This window comes from Neovison vison, chromosome 2 (assembly GCF_020171115.1).
Source record: "Neovison vison isolate M4711 chromosome 2, ASM_NN_V1, whole genome shotgun sequence".
Lineage (NCBI taxonomy): Eukaryota > Metazoa > Chordata > Mammalia > Carnivora > Mustelidae > Neogale > Neogale vison.
Genome location: NC_058092.1, coordinates 25642422 through 25655339, shown reverse-complemented (window position 1 = coordinate 25655339; position 12918 = coordinate 25642422). Strand labels below are relative to the sequence as shown.

General features: G+C 49.0%; 1 protein-coding gene across 1 annotated transcript in view; it reads left to right on the top strand.

The window, feature by feature from the left end:
• Positions 1-12918, top strand: part of CSMD2 (CUB and Sushi multiple domains 2) — a 598960-nt gene that overhangs the window by 279678 nt on the left and 306364 nt on the right. Inside the window, exon 6 of the mRNA XM_044237753.1 lies at positions 10292-10404. Within this exon, the coding sequence (XP_044093688.1) occupies positions 10292-10404 (113 nt within the window). The remainder of the gene's footprint in view (positions 1-10291; positions 10405-12918) is intronic.

Genomic DNA, 12918 nt, shown 5'->3' with positions numbered 1-12918 from the left:
TTAGTGTGAGTGTGCCTCGGCCACCATGTTCCCAAGGCACCCACTGCCTGGGCCAGGCCTGATGGGGCAGGTTTTAACATTTTAGTTCATGGGGCCATCAACTTTCCAGGCGAGCTCTCCGGCCTAACCTGGTGCAATACAGACCCAGGCTAGGGGCAGAGAATGGCTAGCTAAGGATTCAGCAGCAGGGCAGGGCTGAGAGGGTGCTTAGATTCTGTCCCAGGCAGACGGCAGCGGGCCGTGGAGGAGGACAATGTACGAGGCACCCCACATCCCGTGAGAGTGATGGGGTGGAGGTACAGGATCAGAGGTGGAAGACCTGATGTAGGGCCACCCTTTCCGGAATCTCCCTCCCGCGGGTGAGGCCCGTTCCCATCGGACCATTGGCCCCACTGGTGTCACGTGGCCAGCCTGAGCCAATCAGGCGTGCCCTGTGGGTCACGTGGGGTCGGCGGGGCGCAGGCTCTTCAGACGCTTGTAGCTCACGGAGGGGAGTGGGACTGACAGAAAGTGAGGGAGGCGCGGGGGCCCTGGAAGGTAGCTGAGGGCACACCAGGAGCCCCCTCACCGGGAGCTCAGCACTTCAGGCCCCGCTCTGTTCGCAGACACGATGCCAGTCTGCTCTTGGCAGCATCAGGAGCACGGCCTCTGCGCAGTCACGAGACGCCTCAGCCAGCAGCCTTTCTGGGTGAGCTGCCCTGTAGGGAGTGCAAAAAATGAGCACCCCAAGCCACTCCCAGCCCTTCTCAAGGTGCCACCCCCAACGCATGAGCCCCAGGACCCCCAGCGGTGATGACACCCACATCCCAGGCGCAGATATTGCCAGGAGCCCTGTCCTTCCCTTTTCCTAGTTCAGATACTCACCCTCCAGGGAGCAGTGCATCTGGAGGAAAAGCGTTTACCTGATGTAGCTTCTGTGGTTTCCCTGGGGCTAACAATTAGCTGAGCAGGGAAGAGCCCTGGTAATTTGTTGAGTTTATTGAGTTCCTTCTGGGGAAGGAGGAACATTTGCCCACATTGATTACGAGACCTCACAGTTAGTGCATTGGGGCTATGTCAGGATGAGAAGAGTCCCCCAGAAAGGTACCAGCAGCTGACAAGTGAGTAGGGGATAGGATGAGTGCTGAGGGATCAAGGGGGTGTGGGGGCACATCTTCATAGGAAACCAGGATGAAACCCATTATGGCCTTGGAGGCTCTCACCACTGTCTCCAGGCTCACCTGCTGGTCTGTTTTCCCCCTCATATGCCCTCTGCTTTCACTAGCAGGATCTCATTCATTCATTGACTCATTCAAGCGTTCCTTCTTCTAGTAAGCAATGTTTATGGAGGCGTGTTAGGTTTCCATGGAAGGTACTGATGAAAGAATTAAAGAAGAAACAGCCCCTGTCTTCAGGAGCGCACAGTTTGGAGGATGAGGCAGACCCCTGGATGATTCTTGGTGAGACAAGCACCAGGGTAGAGGAAGTGCCAGGAGTCCCAAGGTACACAGGAGAAATCAGCCAGACTCTCTGGAGCCAGTGGCTATAAGATGCCTGCTCAAGGATGAGCAGGAATCATCAAGAAAAGGGTGGGGGTAAATCAAAGTAGACAGGGAGGATTTGGCAAGAAGCTGACTTATCAGTCTAGGGAAGCATTCAGAACAGAGCTGAACTGACCATCTGTTGGGAAGGCTGTAGATGAGATCTATACATAGCTGGCCCTTAGGCCTGGAAGTCCTGTGAAGTCCTCATCAATTAGGATTTTAATATTAACTGAATCCCACTCTCCTAGTAGCAAAGGGGATGTGATTAGAAAAGATGCCCACAGCTGAAAGCAGGAGACTGCCATTCGTTCATTCATTGATTCATTCATTCAAAAGACATGTATAACGGAAGTACTTTTAGCCCTCTCCACCAGAGCAGCTTCCTGGGGTAGCTGGAATTCCCATGGCCTTGTTAGAACTTCTTGACCAATGCCCTGTGGCACTCTAAGCACCAGCTGCCTGCTGGCCATCTTCCACCCCCACCCTCAAAGCTCATGCCCTCCATGCTCCCACCAGCTGAGTCTTGCACTTTCTGAGAATTAGATGGGTCTGTTGCCAACTCTCTTGGTGCCAGTCATACTTGTTATTGTAATTATGTGATTTAAATTAAACATCACATAAACTGATGAAATATGAGTGTGAAAGGAAATAGAGTTGCATCTATGGAAACTAAATTGAGTGCTTTGGAAAGACTCCATGGAGGAGAATCTCTGAAAAAGAATTGCTTCCTAAATATTAGGTGTGAGCGACTGAGACAATTGCTCAGTTCCATCGGGGCAGGGACCAGGACTGTCTTGCTCACCGCTCCATCCCCAGTGCCCCCACACAGTGCCTGGCACATGGCAGGTGCACGATACATATTTATTGACTGAATGAGCTGTAGCTGAATCAGATATGGCGAACGATGCATTATAGATGGAGTTTATATGAGAGAGTGTGAAGAATAAAACTGTGATCAAAGAAAAGACCTTGGTACTACATTAAATGGATTGATGCATAAATGTACATTAAAGTATTTGTACACTATCAGGAAATGTTTTAGTTGTATATGTATTCTTTTATTATTCCTTACTTGGAAATTACTTTTTACCAACAAGCTATGTCATCTGCAAGGCTTAGGGTAGGTGTCAAGAAACTGTTTCATAAAGGGCAAGACAAATATTTGGTGTTTTACAGGTTATAGTTTCTGCCCCAACTACTTAATTCTGCCATCATAGCTTGAAAGGAGGCAATACATAAATGAATGATCACTGTTGTGATCCAATAAAACTTTATTTATAAAAACAGACAGCAAACTACAGTTTGCCAACCCCTGTTCTAAGGAATTGACTTGTTCCACATACCAGGCATGGTGCTGTGTTTCTGGACATAGCGAGATAAAATCCTGTCCCAGCATGGTGCAGAGGGGCCACAGTGAAGGCAAATGTTTCTCCCATGGGGCAGGGAAAAAGAGAGGTGGAGAAAAGGAGACATTTTGGTTAGGTTAATGGGAGCACTGATATTTCCCAGGAAGTCAGGTAGGGCAACAGGAAAGGACATTCAGGTAGAGGGAGTAGCATATATAGAAGCATGGAGACATAAAAGAAGCTGGGGCTCGAAGTGGGTGTCACTGGAGAGGGAAGACATGAAAAAGTCTAGACTTTGTAATACTGGAGCCAGTGGGCCTTTGCTGCTTGGTTTCTAGCAAGGCAGGAACTTGGGGATATCTCCCCCCAGAATACAGAGAGGGATTGAAGGCAGAGGGCAGGTCAGAAGGCTGTCTTAGTAGTCCAAGTGAGGATCATGAGGTCACAAGGCAGAGAAGATGTGGCTGCGGTTGGTTACGGAGAGCAGGAATGGGAGGAGTTAAGGATGATGCCTGGTTTGGGTGACTAGGAAGATGGTGTGGATTATGGGAAGAAAGAACACTGAGGAGCAAGAATGATTGGCAGAAGCTTGGGTTTCTCCAGACAAGTCCCAAAACCTCCAGGTGGGTAGCTGGAATTTGAATTTTCATACTGTGGCTCAGCTGCTCAGAGCTGCCTGAATGACAAACTGGGTTGGGTAGGCACTGCTGAGAACCAGATATTGGGATGCCTTTCCAAAGATAGGTCTTAAGGTTCAGGGACTCCAACTGTCCATATCCAAAAGAGAACTGCATTCATCCCGAGCTTTTGCCCAGTTCTAGGAAAATAGATGATATCATGGATTTGTCCTGGGAAAAGCATTTATCTCGACTTAGCAAGAATCCTAGGCATTTGGCTAAAGGAAAACTGATACAGAAATCACTGGTGATGAGAATGAGTATCAGAGCTGAGTTAATAAATGTTCACTTTATTGACAAGAGGTAGCTGGGGCAGTGGCAGCAGGAGTCAGGTCTCCAATAAGGGCCTTGGTGCCCTTTACCCACCACCACTAAGCCATTTCCAGAAGGGTTTTTCCTGGTTGCATCATGGTGCCTTCTCCATCCCCCAAAGAGGAGAGCAGATGGCAGGTGGGGAGGGAAGTGGGTGTGGGAGTGGGGATAAAGTGGGACACACCTCCTATATTTTGTATTCTCTCCAGCCAGCTTTGGAGTTGGAAGGATGGTTTCTGCTTGCCCCTGGGATGCAGAGATTCTCTAACCCTTTGTCAGATTCAGGCTGTGCACATAGCCTAGCTGAGAGATAAAGCCCACAGGAGATGCTCTGGGAGCCCAGAAGCCATATGCTATTGACCGAGGAGTTGAGGTTGTGCAGATGAATATGGTAGAGTTCAGGCTTTGCAAGGACTGCCCATATCCAGGGAACCAGTGGGAGTGGCACCCACTGGCAAGTGCCATGCCTTGTATCCAGTATGTGCTCGATGAGTAAATGAATGAGTGAATGTTCTGCTGAGCATGTCCGTTTTCAGGAATACTGAAATTTAAACCAGAAGCTCCTAATACTCCTCCCCCTCTGCGTACAGCTAGGAAGCGATTCCTTGCAGACTCGGTTGTCATCTCAGCGCTCCCAGCATCCTGACTGTAGGAGAAGCTTCTTAAGAAGAAATGCTTTCTGTGAAGTCTGCTCTGAGCTCTCTTATTACCAAGACAAGAACTTAGAGATTGCTGTAGGGGAATTCAAAGCCACTTTTCCCATAATCAACTACAAGCATTAAAGGGAGCTGTTGTGGGTTTTGTTGTTGTTGTTTTTCTATTCTCCCCAAGCCAGATTCCATTAATGAAGCCCCATTTAACAGAAGTCAATTTACCAAAAAGAAAAAAAAAATTGAGTGTAATTGCTTAAATACATTTTATGCTATACTGCAATAGCAGTTTCCTGGGCGAACTTGGAGTTCCCCAGGCCCCCCAGAGTGAAGTTAATGTGGACAGAAAGGTTTGAAGGGGAGAATCTCTCTTTGAGTTTCTCGCCTTTAATTATGATTCTAAGAGGGAGCAAAATTAAAGAGGATCCTGACGGGGGTGGGGGGGTGGCGGGGGGTGGGATATGGGAGGGGAGGAAAAGAAACAGAATGGAATTCAGCCTGAACTGTTCCACTGCCTTCTTTCATGCTTGTGTGTACGTGGCAGTACAATGCAGAGGCTGAGTACATAGGCTTTAAGTGGGGTGGTTTGAGTTTGACTCTCACTTCTGCCCATTTAATAGCTGTGTGACCTTGAATAAATTTCTTCACCTCTCTGTGCAGCCAGCTCATACAATGGGAAAGGGCCGAAAGCAGCAAGTGCAAAGGCAGAGAAGCAGTATGTGCTCAAGTATAAGTAAGGTCTTCTGTTTGGTTGGAGATGGTTTTTTTGTGTGTCTGTGTGTGCGTGTGTGCGTGTGTGCTCAGGGAAGGTAGGCAGGCAGGAGTCAGACCAGAAAGACTTTACCAAGAAGGCGACATTTGATCAAAGCCTTAGATGAAGTGAGGAGGTGAGCCACATGGATGTCTGGGAGAAGAGCCAGCTAGCAGGCAGAGGGAATGTCAAGTGCAAAGGCCCTGAGGCCAGAGGAGTTCTGGCCAGGTTTTTTTGTTGTTTTGTTTTGTTTTTGTTTTTCTTTTTCATTATGTTATGTTAGTCTGGCCAGTTTTGAACAGCAAGGAGACCTGTGTGGCTAGAACAGAAAGAATGAGGTAGAGAGAGGAGGAGGTAGGAGAGGTGAGGACACTCTAACTTTTTTTAAGCCTAAGGCCATAGAAAGGTCTTTTACACCAAGGACAGGAGCCACTGAAGACTCTTTTTAATTAACTCTATTTGGGGTAAATTTTTCAAAAAATAAAGTGACCCATTTAAATGTACAGTTTTTAAAGCTTTGACCAACGTGTACATCCCATATAACCACCATCTCCTTCACAATGTAAAACATTTCTATCACCCAAGGAGGGTCCCTTGTACTCCCTTCCAAGGGCTCCCTGCTGGTATCTCTCACCCCCAGCTCTGGCAATGACTAATCTGCTTTCTTTTGCTATGGATTAGTCTTTTCCAGAGTTTCATATAAATGGAACCGTACTGTATGTCCCCTTTTATCAGTATAATACTTTTAGAGTCATCCATGCCGTTGTGTGTGTCATTGGTTTGTTGGAGAGTTGTCAGTGACACAGGGCACCATCTCAATGGCAGAGTCTGATGTGATGACAACAACACGGAAGCCCCCAGTTCCTGGGATAGTTGCCAAGAAAACTCTCCAATGTGCATTTATGTGTGAGGAGGCAGGAGCAGAACAGAGTAAAGGTGTGAAGGCACCACAGGGCCCTGAGAGTTTAAGCGTTGGGAGGGAACAGTTAGCAGGAGTCCTAGGGATGAGTAAAGGTGTGAGAGAGATGGAAAACAAATGTCCCTTGGGGCTTCTCCAAACTGGACAGCTGGAGTTAGAGCAGGTACTGGGGCTGGAGAAGTCTCGCCTACTTCCACTTTCCATCCAGATCATTACTCTCCTCCTGCTCCTGGGACCCTGGCACCCTCCCCACATTTCTATTTTGCAATAAACAGCCTTTGGTTCTGAATTATTCAGGTAAATTCTCCCTATTTCTACTTCCCTTATGTAAATAGTCTCTAAGCTTTGTCACTGAGATAGAATTGAATTTGGCCTGGGGGGGGGACCACAATACTGTTTGTGGCTCCTTAGAAAACTTAAATGACTCAGCCTATAATAAACTATTTTAAATGGGACCTGGTAAAATACGGTAATTGGTTTCTAGAATAGCTCTAACCATGGCAATATGGGTTATATTACTGGAGTTTGGTGTGTGTCAGCATTTTCATTATAGTAAAAACTCAGTTTTGCCAGAGTATGAAGCCACTTGGTTAATTCCTTTGCTTATTACATATTTATAGGGACCCACCATGCTGGATCTCTTCCACTTGATGAAGTTCTAGAACCTAGGTGAGGTTCGGTGGGCTGAGGTCCGGAGCCGATGACCAAGAAAGAATTCTTGAGACATCTTTGGTGCAAAATGGTGGTTTATTAAAGCACAGGGACAGGACCCGTGGGCAGGCAGAGATGCAGCCTCCCCCGGTTGTGAGGGATGGCAGGTTATGTATCCTGCAGTTGGGGGAAGGTGAGGGGAAGGGAGGTTTCAACGGAGTTTTCATATGCTAAAGAGGGCCTACAAGGTGCCAGGATGTCAGAGGCCTACCAGAGGCCTTGCCCTTGTGGCTTGATCAATGTTGTCTTTAGACCAGCTATTAACATTAAGATAGCTGGGAGACTTTTTGGTGGGATGTCACAATCCTGCTATCAATCGCCTTTGTTAGTGAGATTTAGGACATTTGTAAGCCAAGGGAGACTCCTGTCTAGCAGGATTGTGAGCTCTGCAAGTTAACTATTTGCTTATTGTTAATGGCAGTCAGGGCTGCCTGAGGGATGCTACACATATGACAGAGGGGGAGCGGATGGAGAGAGGGGTGCAAGGCGCCAGCTTTTGTTTGGTCTTCAGCCAGCCCCGTGCTCCCTCATCACACTTGTCCCTCCAAATACTCTCCCCAACCTTCTCCACTTGGTTCCCTGTCTAGGATGACTTAGCTGTGGGTGGGGCTACATCAATATGCTCCTTTTTTTCTGGCTTCTAATTGGGAGAGATGAACAGAAGCATCAGCAGGAGACTGGAGGAGGGGAGGGAAGAAAGTGAGTTCTGGGTACCCATTCCGTGTTCCCTCTGGGTGGGACTTCCACAAATTTCCTGAAGATCTGGGTCCTGTATGGTGGCCCTTTCCATACAGCCCTTTTTTTTCAGGGACACCATTTCTTCTCCAGGCCCAAGACAGCTCCATAAGCTGTATGGATACTGCTCCATCCCTGGTGTTTGTCCCTTTACAAAGAGTCCATTCATAGACTCCTGGAATTATTCTCAGATGACTGCACCACCTGTTTTGTACTGGAATCCTGATGTCCCTGCTTTGTATCAACCATTGTGCTCAGTGCTTGGTTCAGAGATGAAGAATGCAAGTGGAAAAGAAGAAAAGAGCAGCCACCATTTACCAAAAGCTCTCTGTTTGCCAGGGACCATGCTAAGGTCTTTGTTGTGTATTGCCTCATTTAATCCTTGCAACTCTTTGAAGGAATGGTTGTCATTTTCCCCGTTTTAAAGTTAAAGTTACCAAGAGCAGAAGTAATTTTTGTTAAGATAACACAGCTGATCCCTGTAGAGCCCAAGCTTCACCACCAGGCTACAGTGCCCTCTTTGAGGTATCATAGGGAGACACACACCTAGATAGGGAATCATAATCAGAATGCAGTGATGTGGCATCATGGAGGAGGGAAAAGGAAAATGAGATTTCTCGAGCCCCTATGTGGCCAGGACTGGGCTATGTTCTTTGCCCACAGGTCTTCAGGCTGCTGTTCATATTCTCATCCTTAGAAAGGCTCAGTAACTAGTCCTAGGTCACACTGCTACTAAGTGCTGAAACTGGTTCGGAACCAAATCCATGTAGCTTCAAAGCCAAGCAGAGGAGGAAAGGCTTTCTCAGGACGTGATGTTTGAGGGCTTCCCAAAGTCATCTCAGGTGACATGGGGGTACAGGAGAGAGGGCTACAGGTGGACCTGTCCCCAGCAGTAAAGGCGAAGATCTAGGGAGATCTTCGCTTGGGAGACGTTGGTGGGGTGTCCCCGCGGGTGTGGGAGCAGGCAGGAGGGAGGTGTGATATTGCCAGAGTGGAGGCATTGGGAAGCTTTGTACCTGATTCTTATGTCGGGAGGAAGAGGGGGGAACGCCAGTGTATGGGCCAACTGGGAGGCTGTGAGTTAGACGAGGGAAGATAAGATGGAGGGGGTTCCTGTGTGCAGGGAGCACACAGGGGGTCGGGGAACGTCACAGCCTGAGTATGGTGGAGAGGGCCAGCACTGAGTAGAGGCTCATTCCGGCAGGGGACAGGTGGGAATATTGAAAAGCAGCATGTCTTTTATAGCCACTAGGGAGCCCCTGAAGGTTCCTGTGCTCCAAGAGGAAGGATCTAGTTGACCTGGAAGTTGGCCCAAGATGGCAATTTGTCAAGAGGCTAGGGCACCGAACAGTGACAGCAGGAGAGACCCCAGTGCCCTGCTCTCTGGGCTGGACTAGCTGGGAGCCAGAAGAGGCTAATCTAAGGGAGGTGGGGTGGACCCAGCAGGAAGGGGAGGCTTCTTCTGGAGGCAGCAGCACTAGGGGAAGAGCTAGAGGAGACCTGGGGCCTACGGAGTGATCCCAGAATGGGCTCTCACACCACTGAGGGGCTGCACTGCCTAGAGTGCCTGTGTTGGTCCTTTCCACAGACTCCCTAGGGCCTCATAGGGGTAACTGATCCTTGGCCCTGAGGTTGTTGGCTGGATTTTTTTTTTTATTTATTTTCAGCATAACAGCATTCATTATTTTTGCACCACACCCAGTGCTCCATGCAATCCGTACCCTCTATAATACCCACCACCTGGTCCCCCAACCTCCCACCTGGTCCCCCAACCTCCCACCCCCCCCCACCACTTCAAACCCCTCAGTTGTTTTTCAGAGTCCATAGTCTCTCATGATTCACCTCCCCTTCCAATTTACCCCAGCTCCCTTCTCCTCTCTAACACGCCTTGTCCTCCATGCTATTTGGTATGCTCCACAAATAAGTGAAACCATATGATAATTGACTCTCTCTGCTTGACTTATTTCACTCAGCATCATCTCTTCCAGTCCCGTATGTTGCTACAAAAGTTGGGTATTCATCCTTTCTGAGGGAGGCATAATACTCCATAGTGTATATGGACCACATCTTCCTTATCCATTCGTCCGTTGAAGGGCATCTTGGCTCTTTCCACAGTTTGGCGACCGTGGCCATTGCTGCTATAAACATTGGGGTACAGATGGCCCTTCTTTTCATGACATCTGTATCTTTGGGGTAAATACCCAGGAGTGCAATTGCAGGGTCATAGGGAAGTTCTATTTTTAATTTCTTGAGGAATCTCCACACTGTTCTCCAAAGAGGCTGGATTTTTGCTGGGGGAATCAGGCTCTTAGACGGGGGTGGGTGGGCTCTGCTGGGAGGACTGCAGGAGAAAGTTCCTGCAACTGCAGTCTGTGGCACAAGGGAGTGACACCTGTCCAACACTCCTGGCTTGGGGGAGGGGATGGACCTCTGCTCCTGGCCTGAAGGACCTACCCTCTCCACAGCTTCTTAAGGTAACCCAGTGGTGGGAAGGGCCCCTAAAGAGCCACCTGAAGCTGCTCAGTCCCTAGGTCACAGGAGGGCAGCCAGGGTGGCCCCACCCTTCCTTCCCACTCTAGGCCTGAACTGAGGCCCTAGCTCGCATGGGAAATGGGTAACGCCTGCCCCTGTCTCACCCCTAACCCTGCTGATGTCGTGTTCCCACAGGTTCACTGGAGCCAGCCTCCCAGCCCCGGTCATCAGCAGCAAGAACTGGCTGCGGCTGCACTTTACCTCGGACGGCAACCACCGGCAGCGTGGTTTCAGTGCCCAATACCAAGGTAGGTGGGGCTGCCATGCTTCCTCCATGGGCTGCAGTGACTCCTGGGAGCTCATCCTGTCCCCAGACATGCCTTTATCATCCTGTTCTTATTTGCAGACCTAGGGTCTCCACATCAGCATCTCTGCATCTGCCACGGTGGCCTGCTGCCCCAGGCAGCAATGGGGTCCTGTGGCCCAAGCTACCCTTCTCCAGGTCCCTCCTAGGCTCCACCAAGTGCCTTTGAAGAGCCAGGCACTGTGCTGGGCACTTGATAAGCATCATCTCATTTAACCCTTATCATTCCACTGTGAAGTAAGTGGTGTCACCATCCCCGTTATATGGACAAGGAAGGTGAGGCCCAGAGCAATTAAGCCAGTTTCCCAAGGTTATCTGAACTCCTCCTGTCTATTGAATCCAGAGCCCAACCTCTCGATCACTGGTGTTCCATCTCCCCTGGTGTAAAGCGGAAGACCATCTTTTGTGTTATGTAGCACCCAAATGTATTACACATGCGGGCAGGGGAGCTCTAGGAGTGCTGTAGCTCAAGTGCTCTAGTCTGTGAAGGGCTGCTTGGCAGCCAGAAACCAGACTGGGAATGGCAGGTGGAAATCACAGGTAAGCAGGTTTCTGCTCCAGTCCTGGAGAACTGGCTCTCCCCAAGACGGGGAGCTCCTCAGGCCTGGAGGAGATCCAAAGTCCACGGAATGAATGGGAGTAGATGAGGACATTCCTTTCCACCTTGAGTTTGCTGGAAGTACACAAAATTTATAAACACCAAGGGTGGGCTTTAGAACTTGCTCATTAAGCCCTTAACTGCTACCAATTACAAGCTGATGTTGGTTCTGATTGATTCGACAGTGAACTTGTATTGCACACCTATTAAGCAGAAGGCCCTGGAAGGCCCTCGGGAATAAAAGGTGGGGTAGGCTCACAGTGTAAGTGAGCGAGTGAGGAAAACCAGTGGCGTGCAGAGAATGGGACCATGTAAGGCTGATAAAAAGTAAGAAGTGCCTCCCGGCAGGGGTGTGCGGCGGTCAGGGGGTAGGGGCAGCGGGGAATGCAGATTCTCAGGTGGAGAGCAGGGCAGCATGTCCCTCCCAACCCTGGCTTGGAGGCTCTGGCTCCGGACAGCAGTTGGCCCATCACTCACCTGGAGGGGGCAGGGGGCAGCCCCTGCCACCAGACCCCCAGGGCCAGGCTTTCTGACCTGAAACTAGGATAAAACTGGCACTGGAGGCAGAGGCCTTACCTGTAAAATCTGGGACCTTTCCTAAACAGCCTCACTTCCTTAGCTCAGGGTAGCAGGACACCTTTGAAATATTTAAAAAATAAACCCCAAAGCCACCCTGGTCTGATGAGCTTCACAAAGCCTCACTCTGAGAGCTTTCCTGAAAACATTTTTCCACTGCAGACCGTGGGCTTTTGTGGAAGCGAAGCACCTGTCTGGATCTTTTTTTTTTTTTTTTTTTTTTTGGTATTTTCCAAAATACAAAAGCAGCGATGAATATTATCATTTTATCTGCTTAAATAGGTGCCAGGATTTCTACTATTTCGGGTGCCTGAGGGCCTGTTTGGCATGGTCATGGGTTACAGTTTGATGCCAGACAATGGGGGACAAGAACCGAGCTGTGTGGCAGCCTCTAGAAGAGCTGCAGCAGGAGCACACTGTGCAGGAGACCTGGACAAGGCCCTGTCCCTCACTGCCCTGCTGGGTCCCCCACACAGCGCAGTGGCAAATGTGTTTTTAATTCCTACATTGCAGCTGAAGAAGCTGAGGCTCAGAGAGGTTTAGTAACAAGCCCAACACACATAGACCACACAGGTTGTAAGTGGTGAAGTTGAATTCATTCACAGGCTCGTGTGAGTTTTCTGCAAAAGCAGAGAGTCTTCTCTGAGTGGTGCCTCGAATGCCTTACCTTTCCTATTTAACTGGTAGCTTTTAAACTTTATTTGTTAATCTCATCCCACCATAAAGAAGTACATTTTCCAACACAACCCAGTACACACATCTATCTATAGAACTAAAAAGAAAATGTCAGTGAGTGGTATTTACCCCTACGAAGCATGATGCACCCTGAAAATTTCCCATTTTTAATGTTAACTGCAGCCTCGAAGTGAATTTCACAAGTCTACAGCAGCTAACAACCCACAGTCTGAAAATCTGCTTTAGTGATGAACTTCTCAAAAGCAGGCCCTATCTTATCCTCTTCTGTCTCCCCGAATACAGCTCTTGAGCAGGTTTTACTCATCCCCGTGGGCCAGTGTTTCCAGAGGGCTTTCTCTCACTTCAGGCTTCTGGCATTTACTACTTCACCCAGTCCTAACAGTGGCTGTGGGAAGGAGGGCCTCCTCTTAGCCCCGCTCTGTAGGTGAGGAGCCAGGGTTTCCAAGAGCCACGTAACTGACCCAAGGTCTCATCGATGGAGTGTGGGAAGCAGGATTTTCCAGCCAGCGGTATTCATGCTTATAGATGTTGGCATATATACTGTGCTAATAAATGATTTTTCCCTGGGAACTTCTTTGTCTAGTGTTT